The 16,599-nt window shown below is 50.0% G+C and overlaps 1 protein-coding gene across 1 annotated transcript; it reads left to right on the plus strand.

Annotated features, from left to right (window-relative positions):
- The first annotated feature begins 497 nt into the window (after positions 1-497).
- Positions 498-16,387, plus strand: F9 (coagulation factor IX). Its single transcript, XM_049827215.1, has 8 exons — positions 498-614; positions 3,684-3,847; positions 4,196-4,220; positions 6,108-6,221; positions 7,981-8,109; positions 10,224-10,462; positions 12,713-12,830; positions 15,809-16,387. Exons 1-8 carry the CDS (start codon positions 548-550, stop codon positions 16,354-16,356), a joined length of 1,404 nt encoding a protein of 467 aa, XP_049683172.1. The 5' UTR covers positions 498-547; the 3' UTR covers positions 16,357-16,387.
- Positions 16,388-16,599: the final 212 nt, after the last annotated feature.

A 16,599-nucleotide genomic window follows, 5' to 3' on the forward strand; every position in this document is an offset into this window, starting at 1 on the left:
CATCCAGGTTTTTAATTAGATAACCAATGTGAGACCATGCTGGCTGACATGGCCCTGCTCCAAGGGTTCCTGTTCCCAGAAAAAAACATCATCTGTAGTGTTGTCTTCAAGGGAATTGTGCCGGCTCTTTTGTACAAAACGTGGACCATACTGAACCCTTTGAAAATGCTACCGTGGACTTTTTTTTTTTACATGGCCAACCACATCACCTGAACAGGAATGGGAGATCCAGTGCTTTAAAGAGGTTCACCGAGGCTAAATTAATCTATTCTTGTGCTATGCTCAACCCCCAAACTTGGCAGTAACATCCTACAGGGCAGAAGATGAGCTCAAGTACTGCAACCACCCAGCAGGTTTCTTGTACGTGGATATGCCCTCCCCGATAACACCCATGCTGCCGTTTCAAGCTTCAGCAATGGCACATCTGGGGACCTTAAATTAAAGGGTTACCCAGAGTAAATAAACAAGCATTTGCACTTTGGAACTATTGACTGAACTCCACCACCTGAACAATTTGTTAGCAAGAGGTTTGGGCAGTGGGAAGAAGATGGCAAATATCCCCCTCGCACTCTCCATTTGTCTTCTGGGAGCTTGTCTTGGTGCCGAAAGTACAGGTGGGTTTGTTTAAAACCTAGCAAGTCCTTCACTTTTGGCTGGGGGGGGGGGGTTACCGGCACAGGTGAAGGGACAGTTTGTCACTTGTCAGTGGGACGGCTTGTACAGTCTCATAAGAGATGAGAGCTCAGAGGGACTGCTGTGTTTCATAGCTCCTCTCTTTAATGCTCTGGTTCTTTTCTTGGGAATGAAATAATAGTTTTTATGCTGATTTTACACAGAATGTGTCACAGGGATTAATTTAAAGAATGGGATTTTTCTGAAATTTTTTGCAGCTTTTAAGCTTTCAGAGCTTGATTCAGCCATTTTAGAATGCGTGTACCCACACACAGAAGGAAAAAAAGGGGAGAGTGTTGCTGGTGGAGTAACATCCACACCTCTTGGTGTGCCGTCCCTTTGTCCTGCAGTACAAACAAGTACTCACATCCATAAAACAGTCATTGGATTTGCCACTGTGAGAATTGTTTAAAGCCAAACCCAGCGTGAATTTAACAAAGACTGCAAGATGCAGCCAGAATTGTAGACAAGATAGAGTAGTTGATGGATGTGGGCAATCACACATAGTAATGCAGGCTATTGCTTGATTTATCTGTAGCAGCAATACTTCCAGCAGAGGCTGGTTGACATCCAGTGTGAGTACTTGTTTGGTGCAAGGCTGGCTCTTCTTCTTCCGTTAAAACACTGCAAGTAACAGATTAAAAAGAAAAAGGTCTCTTTCCCAAATGTTTGCTTAGCAATGAAAAGTGAGCAGAGCCTAAGTATATTTGTACCACTACCCACCTGGGTGTACCTCCTAGAAAATACTATACTCAGCTGGCAGGACAGGTCTGTCCCCACAGCCCCTTGGCCCGGAGACCCATCTCTCTCTCTCAGCTACTGGTTCAGGAGCTGGTAAGTCATGTGTGACTATATTCTTGGTGTGAGGATGGTTTCCAGCCAGGGTGAGTACCATGCCTGTTACCCCATGGGGCCTGCAAGGTTCAGTTCAAATCAAGTTCTGCTTGTAAAGCAGCATGTGGGATCAGTAAGCAACTGAGAAAGCCTAGAGGGATCTGAGGGAGGTAAAGCTGCATTCATTAAAATTAGTTTTCTCCGGTAAATGGGTTAATTACGGCAGGTGCCTGGCACAGCCCACCGGGAAGAGACGAAGGAGCGGGTCTAACGCAGCTACCTCACTTCACGCAGGGTGACGGGTGGCTGTGCCCGCATCGGTTTCCCCAGGCACTAAGCACATGCAGAGCCCCGTTGGGTTACAAAACCAAGAAAAACTGCTCCATCGCTCTCACCTGAGCCTTTTCTGCCCAGCTTGGGGACAAGCTGGAGGTTGCAGCCCACGCCATGGGGAGAAGGAGGCAGGTCTCCTCCAGCAAGGCTGTGTCCCCCCGCTCTCAGCCCCCCGCTCAGCCGGGGAGGCTCGCTTGGGGGTGGATGTTCATGTCGCACACGTAAACCACAACTTGCAGCTGGGAGGGGACCGGCCACCCCACGGGGGCTGCAGTGTTTGAAACAAGCCCGGCTTCTTCAGAGGTCAGTGCTTTACCCATCAACATCTACTGCCAAACAGCTAGGTTAAGGTCAGGATTTTAATGCACTCTGTTTTTAACCAAAAAACACACTAGCATGAGGAAGGCAGAGGTGCGAGCTTGCCGTACAATGATTAAAAGCATTGCAAAAACTATTAGCTCAATTTCTTGCAGAGAATTCTTCAGGTGAAGGAGCTGGTTACACTATCAGTAGCACGGTGTAAATCAGAGCAACCTTCCCGGGACTCGTGAGACTTCAACAAAACCGATCCTCTGCGGGTTCGGAGAGGCTGGGATCTGCTCTGGATGGAGAGCAGAAGTTAGCTGTGAGGAGGAACGAGCAGCTGGTACTTGCTCCTCACTCTTTGTCTGCCTGGCTGAGCTCATACTCTCCTTAACCCTCAGAGGGACCAGGCCCACAGGTGCCTGAACCCCTTCCAGCACAGAGCCCCAGATAAGGGTCCGTGTCCAGGGTGGCCACCAGCAGCTCCAAGAGCTGCTCTACCGTGCCATCTGGTGACAAAAAGGGACATGGCTGCGAGCGCTAAGGGAGGGTGGGGAGAGAAGAGAGGCTGGGGAGGCAAAGCAGGAAGATCCTTTGGGTGAATAATGTCTTTTTTAGAGCAGTGGGATGGGAGAAGAGTGCTCAACAGAGGTGGGGGTCTCCGAGAAGCGGGTCAGGAGCAAATCCTGCTCACCAGCTCCCGTGGGAAGGCTGCTGCTGGTGACCCTGCCGATGGGACGCGCGGCCCTGTTGGGAAAGCATTCATGGTAGCACCGTGATGGGACCGCACGTCCTTGTGCCCTTCACCAGGCAGCCGCCACGGGAAGGCTGGTGGCTACCACGGACATCCCACCTAGACCGGGGGTCCCTGCGGCACCAGCAGGTCTCTGCCTGGGCGCTCAGCCAGCAAGTTGAAGGTGGATGCACACCACTTCGTTGACATGACCTGGCCCAGGGGGTGAGGAGGGCTCACGTCACCTCTCCTGCCAGCAAGAAACGGTGGTACGCAGGCGCGCGGGCAAGGACGAGGAGCAGGGAGAGAAGCAAATGGCCCGTGGCTTCCAAGGGCCGCAGCTGCTTGCAGAGGCAAATGGCCTTTCACAGCCAAAACACACAGAGACAGTTAAAGCAGAACAATTTCTGTGTCCAAACAAGACCTCACCAAGCAGCGGCATGAAAAAGACTGTTATTTTCCTCTCTCAAATATTCCAGTCTGTGCATCTATGATAGGAGATACACCATCTGCTTTAGGGTATTTTAAGCATCAAACTTCAGCGCTCCTAATCACCCTCTCGACATCAGTCATTTCTGTCGATTGACTATTTTGACTCGGTTCTCCAGATGTGATCCTCAGTTAGACACCAAAGAAACCTCAAGTAGATGATAGCGATCCTGAAAGATCCCTGGCCATGGGGCAAGAGGGGGGCAAATGCATGAAAAGGGCTTGCTTTCTGGGAGAACAGAGCCCTGACAGCCCATCCCAGCTGCATCCCATGGCGGTGCATGCTCCTCTCTAGCCCCTTTTTCTTTTCAAATTGCAGTCTTCATCGAGAACAAAGAGGCGAGCTCCGTTCTGAGCAGACAAAAGCGAGCGAATTCAAACAGACTGGAAGAGGTTATTCCTGGGAACCTTGAGAGAGAATGCATAGAAGAAAAATGCAGCTTTGAAGAAGCCCGAGAAGTGTTTGAAAACACAGAGAAAACAGTGAGTATCGCTGCTGCAAAATGGCAAGAACCTTGTTCCCCCCAGCCCACGCCTCTACGAGCCTTTCAGGTGAGGAGGCACAAAGGGAGAGGGAAGAGTGAACAGCAAGGGGAAAACCTGCAGGGGCCAACTGCAGCACCTTTCGTGTTTTATTCTCATTTGTGATCCATCAGTTGGGCTGGGGAACTGCTTTAAAGGTTTGTTGGTCACCACTGGGATTACGGAGGTGGTTGTTTTCCTGTGAGTCTTTTGCTTTAGCTTTGGAGTCATCCCTTTACTACTTCACTCAGGCAGAGCCCAGAAATTAGAAATCAAAGAAAACTTTTTTTTTTTTTCTTTTGTTTGCAGATGGAGTTTTGGAAAACATACATCGGTAAGAGCTGCTTTCTTCATGTTCAAATGCATGATATTAATCTCTCAGCGCATAAGTAGCAGATGTTTAGTGAAACAAATGTATTCCAGCATTCAGAAAGTGTGTAAGGACAGAGCTAGTCAGAGTTACGCACCCTAAATCCTGCAGCCACCCAGCCTGGGTCTGTCCCGTTTGTATACAAATTGCACAAAAAAAAAAAAAAAATTATTTAACGTTTTCTTTTTTTAAGCAGGTTTTTTCTGAACAAACTTCAAAAACCTCACAGAACCTCTGGTTCACACAGACCACTGGATCCATTGAACCCAGGTCACACCCTGGGCTTCTAGTTTTAGCTGAGGTAGTGAGTAAAACACAACAACAATATTTAACATCCCTTCAGCAAACAGCAAATGTTCTGTTCTCAAGCAGAGATCTCCAGATAAGGCACAGCTTTGTGCAAGCACAGCATGAATCCCTAGAAATGCCATATTAAAGTGGAACCTCAACATGATCATAGCAAACAGCTGTTTGCAATTCACACCAGTGGTCCCAAACCCTTGCATCTCCACCATTTTCTTTCCACCATCTATTTTTTCCCTTTCAGCCTCCATCCCCAATGACTCCTCAGTCCCTTACCAAAAAGATTTCAATGCCCACTAAAACATCTGAAACTAATTTTAAGGACATTTCAATAAATGAACTGCTTTGTAGATTGGCAAAGCGCCCAGAACATCTCACTAAAAAGACTTAAATAATTCAGATTATTCAGTCCCGGCTATAAAATAAAAAAGTTAGATTTGCATTGTAAGACTGTCATCTGAAAAACCAACTGATGAAACTCAACGCTGCATTTGTTTCCCTGCCACTGTAACCCATTAGCTCTTCAGAAACAGTAAATGCCATGTATTCCCCTATCATCCAAAGTGCCTGGTTTAATGTTCAGCTTACAAGCTGCTGTTCCCAACGTGTGCTGCCCACAGGGGCTCACCCCCTTGCACAGCACCCAAGTGGTACCAAGCCCCGATTGCCCTCACCGGGCAGCAACAGCAGCCGTCATCCAGGCCTTATGTACAAACCCCAACACTGTGCCTTAGACAAGACAAAACCATTTTGTCCCTGTTTGCTATCTGCCTTTTGCGTTCCAGTCCGTTCCTGAAAGCGCCATTAACAGCCATGCTTACTGGCAGGACACAAATGCATCAAGACATTCCCCTTCCTCCTTCTCTTTGCATTACCATTTCAAAGCACACTTCCCTGTAATTTAACGTCACTGACTTGCTCTTCGACAGTGTTAGATCACTAATTTTGCAATACTGAGTGTTTATATTAAAGCCTCAGCTTCTCAGCTGTAGGCAACTGTGAAAATAAAAGCCCTGACATGTAAAGAAAAATCTAGACCAGTAGTACAAGACTTCGAAAGAAAGAGCAATGACCAAAGCTCTCGATCCTAATACACAGAGAGGTCTCCAAACCCAAAAGAACTGGCCCAAACCTTCAGAGCATAAAGACAGTAGTGTTAAAATAATTCAGATTGGGAAATCCTAACCACTCTTGAGGAAGCAAACCTTCTAACTTTGCCCAATTTAGCCAAGACATGAGGTCCTGTTGAGCTGTTGCATGAGTGAGACTGAAAGAGGAGTTCTGCTGAAAGGAGCAGAATTAACCCACACGGGACAGGGTACATAATTAGGACTCTGGGTAAAGCACTGCTGCTGGTGTTACCCCAGACATTGTCTGTTGTGCCCTTGGGTGCCAGCATCTGACTTCTTTTCCATTACAAAGAAAGAAGGCGTGCAGTCTCTTGCTCGTCTTTAACAGGAGGCTTGCACAGAGCAAGGCTCCAGCGCTTGGTCGGCACCAGCTGTGGTGGATGCTCACGTTTGTTAATTCTCCTGTCTTCTCTCCAAGATGGAGATCAGTGCGACCCCAATCCATGCAAAAATGGAGCTGTTTGCAAGGACGCAGTAAGTTCCTATGTGTGCTGGTGCCCAGCTGGGTACGAAGGCAGAAACTGCGAGATAGGTACGTACCAGGGACTCGTCCTGTGGTTGTTCTGCCCTACTTGAAATCCCACCGTGTCAAAATGGGCATAGAGTTTTATCCTACTAGAGAGCTGTTCCAGACACATTTTGCCTTGCTCTAAGGCACTGCATGAATGTGCAAATCCAGCCTGTTGGCAACAGGATTACAGGGGGACATGCTCGAGGATGCAGAAGCAGATGTCTCTGTCCTCTCCTGCCCTCGGTGGACCCCCAGCTCCACCTCCGCTGAGCGCCGAGATGCCGGCTCTTACGCGGGGTTCAACAGAGACTCAGGCTCAAGGTCTTTTGTTCAGCACGCTGCAGCTGCCAGCGCAAATGTTGACACAGAGACCTTCCTTTATCTCCCCGGCACAAACCTTTCCGGGGCTGCTCGTCAATCAGGGACGACGTGCCCACCTGCTGAAAGCAACAGTTTTCCACCGACCCCGGTGGGGCCCCCATCCTCTTACTCCTCCTTTCCATTTCTCATGCCAGGCTGGGCAGCAGGTGCTGAGCAGGGCCGGATTATTGCAACCTCCTCTCAATGGCACTCTGCTAAATTCATAATTATAATTATCACCAGCAACCTTGATTCTGAAGGCAAACAAAAGGCAAATATTTTCCTGATGGGTTGAGGAATTTATGAAAACCAAACAGCTGATAATTTAAGCAAAAGGGATATTCAGCTCTTATATTTATAATATAATCAGGGGCTGTGCGACTCGCATAATGTGCTAGACTCACTGCACTAATAAAAGATTCTCTTTCTAGTTGTGCTTCTGCTCTGGCAAGAGAGGAGTGTACGTTAAAAAGAGCATTTCAAAGCTGCATCAAATTAAATAGTCTCATTGCAGATTTCTCGTGGAAGTGAGACAGGAACAAAAATAGAGCTAGAAGTGAGGCGTGAAAAGGAGCTCTGTAAAAATAGTAAATGATGGCATTAAAATGGCTACAGGAAGGGAGGTGTCCTTGAGGAAGTAGGAGTGGAGTTAATCTGCTGTGAAGTTATTTGAAAACTCACTGAGAATTAAAAGGGCGTCTGCTTATTAGTGGTTTCCCACCTCCAAGAGATGATGTTCCCACCGCAGAGGAGTGCAAGGTGGGGTGGGAGAAGACACACGCAAGTCACGGGAATCTCACCGTGCCTCAGTCTGGGACCCGTTTCATCAAACATCCTGCTGAAATGGGTCTTCCATGTCAGGCTGCAATGATTTATTGGTACGTCACGAAGAACATATGGCTTTGAATTGAGGTTTTAAATTCAGAGCCCAGCGATAATCCCAGCACAAAGCCCTTCGTGGGTTCAGGGTTTGCTCCCATTTGACACACGGCGTTCTCCGCTAGCATCCATGCTGGGGCTGGATTGCCGTAAGCATGGGGGGAAGGAGAGCGGTATGACAGTGGGGAAATCACGTGGCTCGTAACCAAATATTTGCAGGAGCCCTTTACAGTCACGCTGCCAAATTTCAGGCAGCACGCAGTTGTTAGATGCAGGAGGCTGCACCAGGGCTCAGTGGGACCTCTCATAGGGCCGTTCCTCAACCTGCCTTCTCGAAGAGGTGCCCAACGCTCCTTCATTATGGGCAGAGATGTGATTTGGGAGGAGGACACTCTCCCTGTAAACAAGCATCCAGTTTCCATAGTCTGGAACAACCAGTTCCAGTGGGTTATAGGCTGAGTCCAAAGGCCCAAGTCCCAACAACTCTCTGACCAGTTGTATTTCAAAAGAGCTTTCACAGTTTCATTTTATTTTCTTTCAGACTTCACTTGTGCCATTAAAAATGGAGGCTGCAAGCACTTCTGCAGGCATGACCCACCGCAGAAAGTTGTGTGTTCCTGTGCTGCTGGCTATAGACTTCATGAAGATGGAAAGTCCTGTGAACCTACAGGTTAGCTTTGAAAGTGTTTTTAAGAGATTTGGGTGGAAGTTTCCAAGGCCTTGTCCTGGATTTAGATACATGGATCTCATAGAAATGCAATATCCTGTTGGAAACCAGCCTTGTTTTCCTGCTTAACAAACGTAAAAAACCTGACCCTGCACTTTCCCAACGGCAGATGTGGGGTCAGGCTTGAAGGATGCAATTTAAACACCCTTTTTTAGCCTAGATGGGTGGAGAACAAGGGTAGTTGTCCATTAATTTGTTCACCAGGCAAATGCTCATTTCAGATGGCTGCTCACACAGATGCCTCTCCCACTTGCAGCCATCTTGTATTTCCAGATATGAATCAGTAGTTTTCTGGAGGCAGAAACGTGGCGTTCAGGTACACCAGCATACACGGTGGTGTCCAGCCAGAGCTCACTCCCATGTTCTTCCAACAGGAGCTACTATTTAGTTACTGATCCTACATCAAGGATGCTCTGGGCTTTTCCAGAACAAAAGACAACCTTTCTTACTGTAAATCCTCCTGAAAGTCCAACTCATGGCTGGCCATCAGGCAGTGTAGTTTCCTGAGTTGGGTGGAAACAAGTGAAGCTTTGTGGTGGTGCTGTCCTCCCACCAGTGTGTATCTGCACCCAAAGACCCTCAACGGGAACTAGACTCCATGGTTTAGCTGTGGTATTGAGTGGAGTAGAGGGGAAATGCATTGCTTGAGGATGCAACTTCATAAAGGGCTAAAGAATAGCTGGTTCTTGTTGTATTCCCCAACTTTACCCCACTCCTAGGCTGTTATAGTATCTCAAACTACCCTGACATGTGCAATCCCAACTCACCGCAACACAGCAAGTTAATTGGGCATGAACATCTCAGAAGCACATCTGGCAGAGGAAAGAGGAGATTGAGCAGAGAAATATTTTGTCATCTAAGGTCAATTTAACATTTAATGCTATTGTATTTCTATCACCCGAGAGTAAGAGATTTGCACACCTAAGCTAGCATGTGGGCACCCGCACAGGTGAGTTAGTTTCTGAAGGTCTGATAAGTACAGCCAGGAGCAATTGGAGCTCCTGCAGGTGCTGACTTTCAGCAATCAGTGTAGGAAGCATCTTAGGCTGGGAGTCCTTCTGTTAATGGAGATCAGTAAGAGGTCAGGCCTGTGTTGCCCAACATGCTGTGTCACTTTCACTGGACCAGAAAGTTTTACTGTTAGCAATAAGATCATCTTTCAGGTTGGGTAATTGCCCTTCCTGCAAAAGCTTAGCTTCTGTTGGCTCTAAAACCTTCAATTCCTAGCCTAACCTCACGGGTAGCACTTTCCATCACTCAACACTTATTTAAGCCCTATTCCTAAAGCAGACCGTTTAAAAAAAGCATATGAAATCTCAGTAGGCCACACTTGCATCTGATTTTACACCAAGTTTGTTTGCACAGGGCTGTCGAAAGCTTTTCAGATGAAAGACAATGCCTGATGCTATTTACTATTTTGACTGCCACTATCAGCAGGAATTCGGCACACACTGCGTAGGAGAGAAATGGGAAGAGCTCATCTGAAATGAGCCTACAGATGAGATCTTCATTAACAGAGAAAAATCTACAACTCTAAAAAGAGTTTATTAATGTTTTCCTCACCTTGGTGCCAAGCAGGATTATCTGTACAATTGGCAGATATTATTTCCTGCCCCCCTCCCAGCTGGACTTCTATTGTACTGGAGTTACTTGCTGCAGAAATGTCAGCCAAGCGCCCGGCTGCCTACCGCGGCAAGCCTCCCAGGTATGCACCTCAGCATCCCACAAAATAAAGGCACAGCTGCACCGTCCCGTCAGACGGGCGCTCCCTCTCACAAGCTTTCTTCTTTTTAAAAGCTGTTTGGTTGTCATTTCTAAAGCCCAGAAACAATTTATGCTTTTGCTACTTCTACCTATTACCGGCACTGCGGCTCAAAGGCACGGGCATCTGTTTGCACGGAGAACGCACGGTCAGCCCACAGCCCTGCGTCTCCCGTGTTGGTCCCAAAACAGGGTGCTGAGCCGAGGCAGCATTTGCCTCCTCTCCTCCTGCTTCCATCGCTGTAACCCTCAGCGTGATGCGCAGCCGGTCATAACCGCGACTGTTTCTCTCCCAGTGCCGTATCCCTGTGGGAGGATCACGGCTCCCGAAGCGAAGAGCAAGCTCACCCGAGCCATAAACACCTTTGAGCACTGGAACATCACCGCCGATGACCACGACGATGCTCACGACGAGGTGCTCGACAACGTCACGGAAACCAGCGCTGCCACCACCACAAAAATCACACCGATAATTAAGACGGGCACCCGGGTTGTCGGTGGATCAGACAGCATGCGAGGCGAGGTGCCTTGGCAGGTACTGGCTCTTTCTGCAGCTCTCCTGTAACCCCAGCAATCGCTCTGTCTATTCATTTCCTTCTGAACGCAGGATTGTCTTACTTCTACATATCCAAAGCCCGTCTCTCAGGTTACTTTAGCAATAGATCTCAAGTCTAACAGGAACACAGCCTCCTTCTATACACGGTTTTATGCCACAGCAACAAAACTTGCCTGGCTGGGGGTCTACCCTGGCTAGAAGGCAGTCACAGCAGTTTAATCGGACAGGGCACAAAGGATCTGGTTTTGAGGTATAGCAACAGATTTCCCAGTAGCCCACAAATTTACCAAGATTAAGCCGAAGGCTGAGGGAGGGGAGCTTTGCAAGGCGCAGCTTCGCAAGGAACGACGCAGTTCATTTTTTGACTGCATCAGTTTCAACAGATCCATAACAATTTATACCAACAAAAGATCTGGCCCCGTAAGACATCTACGAAAACCAGCTGCTCTCTCTTTACCCAACTTGCGACATCCTACTCATCTCTACCTCACCAAAAAGTGACATCACAGGCGAAGGGAGGCTGCAAAGAAGCCTCCTCCAACCCACTGCTCTGCAAGTACTTTTAAATTGTTGTCAAAAGGAAAGTTATCTCCTAGCTTGGATCTTTTTCAAAGTCATCTACTGCCCTTAAATTTTACTCTGGCTTCAGTGAGCGCAGAAATCTCAGTGGCTGGGAGTGCAAAATAATAAATTCAGATGAGGTTTTAGGAATGGCAAATCTTTTTCTGTTGCAAGCTCTGGCACAGATCGACACCGGTGACGTCAGTGAAAAGTTGCCCACACAGGGACGTAAATGCCTATTCACACACATCAGCCGATCCCTCTACGTCTGCTGAGGGAGCGAAGCAGTGAGCAGGGGGGGTGCAGACAGGTCAGGAGCAGGCATCTGCCCTCCATTTCAGAGCTAAAAAAGCCAGTAATGTGTTGGGGACATACATGGCCACCAGCAGCAGCAGGAGGTTTGTTGGGATGTCATGTTTTGTGTCTGAAAGGAAGAGGCCGTCCCGCCGCCCTGGCCACGCAGAGCTTTCTGGCTCAGCCTTTCGTGGGACAAGCCTTACGTGATGCTGGCACCCACCACCCATTCACAGAGAGCCAAGAGAGGAACCAGAAAGTCAAATATGAGAAATCATTTTCCATAAAGAAATAAAATTCACACGCCGCAAGCCCACCAAGTCTGGCTAGCTGCCTGTGCTCATGGACCCCTTTACCTGACCAGGGACCCTCCAAAAAAAAAATCCTGGTTGCCCTTTTGCCAGCTGGCAAATGAAGATGCTCAGCCGGCTGGGGATTCAGGCAGCAACCAGGAGGGGTGCTGGGGCTTGGGACTGGTTGTGGGGCTCAGATCCCAGGGAAGGGCCTTATAAACCACGTCACTGTCTTGTCTCTGGCTGTTCCACGGGCAGTCTCGCACCCCCAGGCACGCATGGGGGTCAGGCCCCACGGCAGCAGCCTGCCCCGCGGCCAGACGCCACGGGGATGGGCACGGCCCACGGTGCCTGGGGCAGACCCCACACCGGACACCAGGGATGAGGACTGCTGTGGGCCTGGAGGCACGCCGGTTCATCACCGTGGACAAGCTTTGTCCTCTTCGTTATGGATATTGAGCTCCTTAAAACGCAGCCAGCTCTGCCTAACGAGGCATCGAATGAGGAATTACGTGGAAAGTATGAGGCAGATAGATAGTGACGAGCTACGTCACGTGAAAGGAACAAAAAGGGTGAATTGTAAAGCAATCCTTCTTTTAAACACAGTCCATCGAGTCAGCTGATTAGTTTAATTAGAAATTTTAGCTTCCTGGCTTGTGCCCCGTAAGTGCTGAGGCAGTCAGATGCCCAAATGAAATGGGTAGTTAAGATTGTTTCCCTCGTTAACTAGTTAAGATCCAGTCACTGGCACTTTTAGGAGGCGCAGAAGTGCTTGTATTTTGGATGTTCCGAGTTTTATGCTGAGGTTTACGCTCAGGGCTGTCGGCCCTCCCAGCCTGGCAGCAAAGGGAGGAGAAGTGCAATGGGGCACTAAGGCGTGTGCGGAGCGGTGCTGGCTACCCGCTGTGACAACGGTGGACAGAGGGGCAGGGAATTCCCGAGAAACATCATCTCTGGCAGCACTGGGTCTGTAGGACCTAAAGGCAGGCCATCCCATAGCCAAACAAAACCTGAGCGTCCCACTCTTCTTCCTCACCGATTTACACAAACCCACGAGCGTGATTTCCTTCTGCTCCCACAGGTTCATCTGGTGAACAGCCACGGCGTGGGCTTCTGCGGCGCATCCATCATCAACGAGAAATGGGTCGTGACGGCAGCGCACTGCCTGCAGCCAGGCGACAACGTCACTGCCGTGGCAGGTGAGCACCTCGGGCAGCATCGGGCCAGCCCAGGTGAGGGATGCGGGATGGGGTTTGCACTGGCCAGGCACAAGGCATCCCGCAGAACCCTGGGACCCGCGCCACCGTGACGGGCGGCAACGCGGCACAAGTTGCTTTAGGGCATCGAGGCCCCGGTTGCAGATTGCGGCATTTCGGCAGCCTGGTCTCTGCAGGTACCACCACTCCGGTGGGAGCAGCGAGCTGGGTCTGGCCTTGGTCCCAAAGCCATGGAGCTGTTGGACCCTGTTGCAAACACAGGCAATCATCTCATCCGAGCCAGAGAGAACCCCAGGCTGCTTAAAAGCCCGGTGGGCTTCAGTTAAGATGCTGTTTCACGAGCTGATGTGATGGATTTTTATCTCTACTAGCCACGTAGGACCTCACTAGGGATTTCTGCTCTTCTTGGGGGTCGCACTAAGTTTTCACACAACTCTCAGAGAATGGATTCACGTAGCTGGTGCAAGAGGGGCACCAGCAACCTAACTAACTCCTTGCAAGGAGAAGATAACTACTTTTTTCTCCTAACTTCTAAAGAAGTAAATAGAATTTATGGATTGAACTAGAGAAACCGGGCTGGCATGTGGGGAAGTGCGCTTTTAGAGCAGGGTCTCTGGGGAGTTAAGCAGGGGTGGTGTGGCCAGGTTGCACAGCAAGTGATACTGCTATGCTATAAAACAAACCTATCTCTGCTTGAAAAATGGTGTTTCCCCCAACTCTTGGTACCCAGCTCTTCCAGACACCCTGCTAGGCAGCCTGCTGATAACTCAGCACCGGGGCTTGGCAAGCATCGTGGTGCCACATTTCACAGCTGTGGCAGAATCAGCTTCCCCAAATTATTTGTTTCTCCCCTGTGTGAATATGTAGTATAAGAGGGTTACACTGATCGGTACAGGAGGGGAACACTAATATAGTTAGTAATTGCTACGAGCAGCACCAAGAGGAGACATGGAAGAATCATGCTTTCTGTTTAAACACTATGAAATGCATTAGTGACAAAAATGACATTCTACCTGAGCCTTGAAGCGCTGAGCTTATATCTACAGAAACAAGCTCATCACGAGGGCTCCAGCTGCACCTCCATCTTCCACGTGAACGTGGCAGAGCTCCTGAATGTGCCTGGCCAGACCCTGGAGACCCAGTGCTACGGGGCTGGGCACCACCTGCCCGGTGTTGGCAGGATGAGGCTCGCAGTTTGCACGCAGCATTTTTTGCCATCTACTTTCAGGCAGTTTTGCTGGAAAGCCCAGCACAAAGCCCACCCTTACACGCGCTAATGTGAGAAAGTACAAAATGCCCAGTGCAAAACCCAGTCTCCCCCTAGAAAAGCACGTTTCCACCTGGACAGAGGTTTTGCGTTTGCTACATCTGCATGCAAACTGCCTCTCCTTTCAGGCTCTCTCCTGCATGTCACGCGCCCTATCCGTTTAGGATACGTTATCAGCCAAGTCCCCTCACGCTACCTTCACACAGCTCTGCGGCACCGCTGGGTTTCCAGGGCAGGATTTTGGACAAGCAGCAAGTCAAGAAAGCAAAATACGATTTTGCAGGGCTTCAGGGACTATTGAATTTGTGCCTGCACCATGTATACTGCATGGGCAACATCTGATTCCTTCACGCCCATTCACGCTAGATGTTCAGCTTTGTACATAACATCCTGGGAGGCCCAAAAATCAATAGCAGGGGGTGGAAGAAGCATTCCCCTCCCCTCCCCTTCTTTGCCTCTCCACTTTCATCCCTGAAGCATATTTTCAGGTCCCCAGCAACAGTAAGCAGCCATAGCATAAGAAAAACCTCTTGAAAGTCTCCCCCACATCTATCCTACATTTACACTGTCGAAACAGAGCCTGTGAGGAAGCTGACATTCACACTCTGCTGCAAAAAAACCCTCACAGAGCACATCAGCAGCACCAGCCACCAAACCCACCTTCATCAGGCACCAGCATTAACGTGAAGACAGAAAACCGCCTCACCTCTCCCTCTGGACTCGGTGCCGCTCCTCGCAGGCGGACGCAGCAGACACAGGACACTGCCAGGGCCAGGAGTGCTGCAGATATTGTTTAGAGGAGATCGTATATTCTGGAGATTACAGCAAAGCATGTAGAAATACTGCAGCAGGGGTTAAACGCACCCTGCGCCTCTTGGGCTGTGCGAAAGCAAGCGGGAAAAGTCATCCTGCTCAGGAGCCTTCAGCAGAGCCAGTTCACAGGCAGGAGAGGGGATTCGGCGACAGGCAGACCCAGATGCTGCCCATTTGCCGACCCAAGACCACAGAACATTTTTTCCCTTCCCTCTACCTGTTACACAAGCCGGGAGGGGAGGTAATAGGCTGCCAGCAACTCAATCACAGGAGCCTGAAGCTGCCGGCAGCACCCTGCAATCGCAAGCAGCTGAGCCTCGTGTGGGCAGCAGGGACCCGGGGGCACCTGTGAGCATCGGGGGGGTGGCATTTCGTAGCCCCCCCGCACCTCATTCTGCCCTGTGGCTGCGTGGTTTAAGAAAAGGGAAGGTCAGGTTTCTTTTCACTAAGAAATGATTTATTTTAAAGGAAGATTTTTCATTCTAGGGGCTTTCCCCTCTTTGATGTTAGGGCAACATCCCCCTTACGTATCCGTGAGGGTGCTAAATCCCAAGAACAGCCACATTGCTACTAATTTCGGCAAAAGCATCTGGACCTTTGGCACTTGATCGGCAGGTGCGTGCCTGGCGTCATATCTGGGGGTCCAGGTCCTGCCGGCTGCAGGGACCGAGGAGGTGCTGCCGTGGGGAAACCTCCAACGCCCTTTGAGAAGGAGCAAGCAGACTCGCCAGCACCAGGCTCGGAGCAGCCTGAAGGGCTGGGGCGTGCAGCGCTCATCCCTTTGCAACCACCCGGCCGGGCTGGTATCGCATCGGGATGGAATTGGCAGGGCACGGTCGCTGGTCTGGCCACGGAGCCCAAGCCATGCTGGTCTCTGCAGGTGAATACAACACCAACGAGGAAGACAACACGGAGCAGCGGCGTAAAGTGGTGAAAATCCTTCCCCACCCCACGTACAACGCCACGATCAACAAGCACCACAACGATATCGCCCTCCTGGAGCTGGACCGGCCGCTCAGCTTCAACAGCTACGTCACTCCCATCTGCATCGGCAGCCGGGAGTTCACCAACGCCCTGCTGAAGCACGGGACGGGGACGGTGAGCGGCTGGGGCAGCACGCTTTTCCGCGGCCGGCCGGCCACCATCCTCCAGATCCTCAAGGTGCCCTTCGTTGACCGGCCGACCTGCCTGAAGAGCACCTCCACCACCATCCTGCAGAACATGTTCTGCGCGGGCTTCCCGGCCGGGGGCAGTGACACCTGCGGGGGGGACAGCGGAGGTCCCTACACCACCGAGATCGAGGGCACCTGGTTTCTCACGGGGATCACCAGCTGGGGTGAGGAATGTGCCAAGCCGGGTAAATACGGCATCTACACCAGGGTCTCCAAGTACCTGAAGTGGATAAAGGAAATCACGAGGCTTACCTAGCCCACGGGAGGTTACGCCGTGCTGGGGGATGGACTGGTTGGTTGAAGGGAGACCGTAGCGATCTACGCGTTTTGCAGAAATCATTGCATTTTAATAAACATTTGTAAATGAAATAATTTCTGCTCTTGGAAGGGCAAAAGTTGAGAGAACGAAGTGGAAATGGGGTAATAAGGAAATAAAAAGCCCTTTTAATTACCCGTGACTGCATTCCTGAACACACCGGCACTGCTGAGATGGTGTCAA

This window comes from Accipiter gentilis, chromosome 24 (genome assembly GCF_929443795.1).
Source record: "Accipiter gentilis chromosome 24, bAccGen1.1, whole genome shotgun sequence".
NCBI classification, from domain to species: domain Eukaryota; kingdom Metazoa; phylum Chordata; class Aves; order Accipitriformes; family Accipitridae; genus Astur; species Astur gentilis.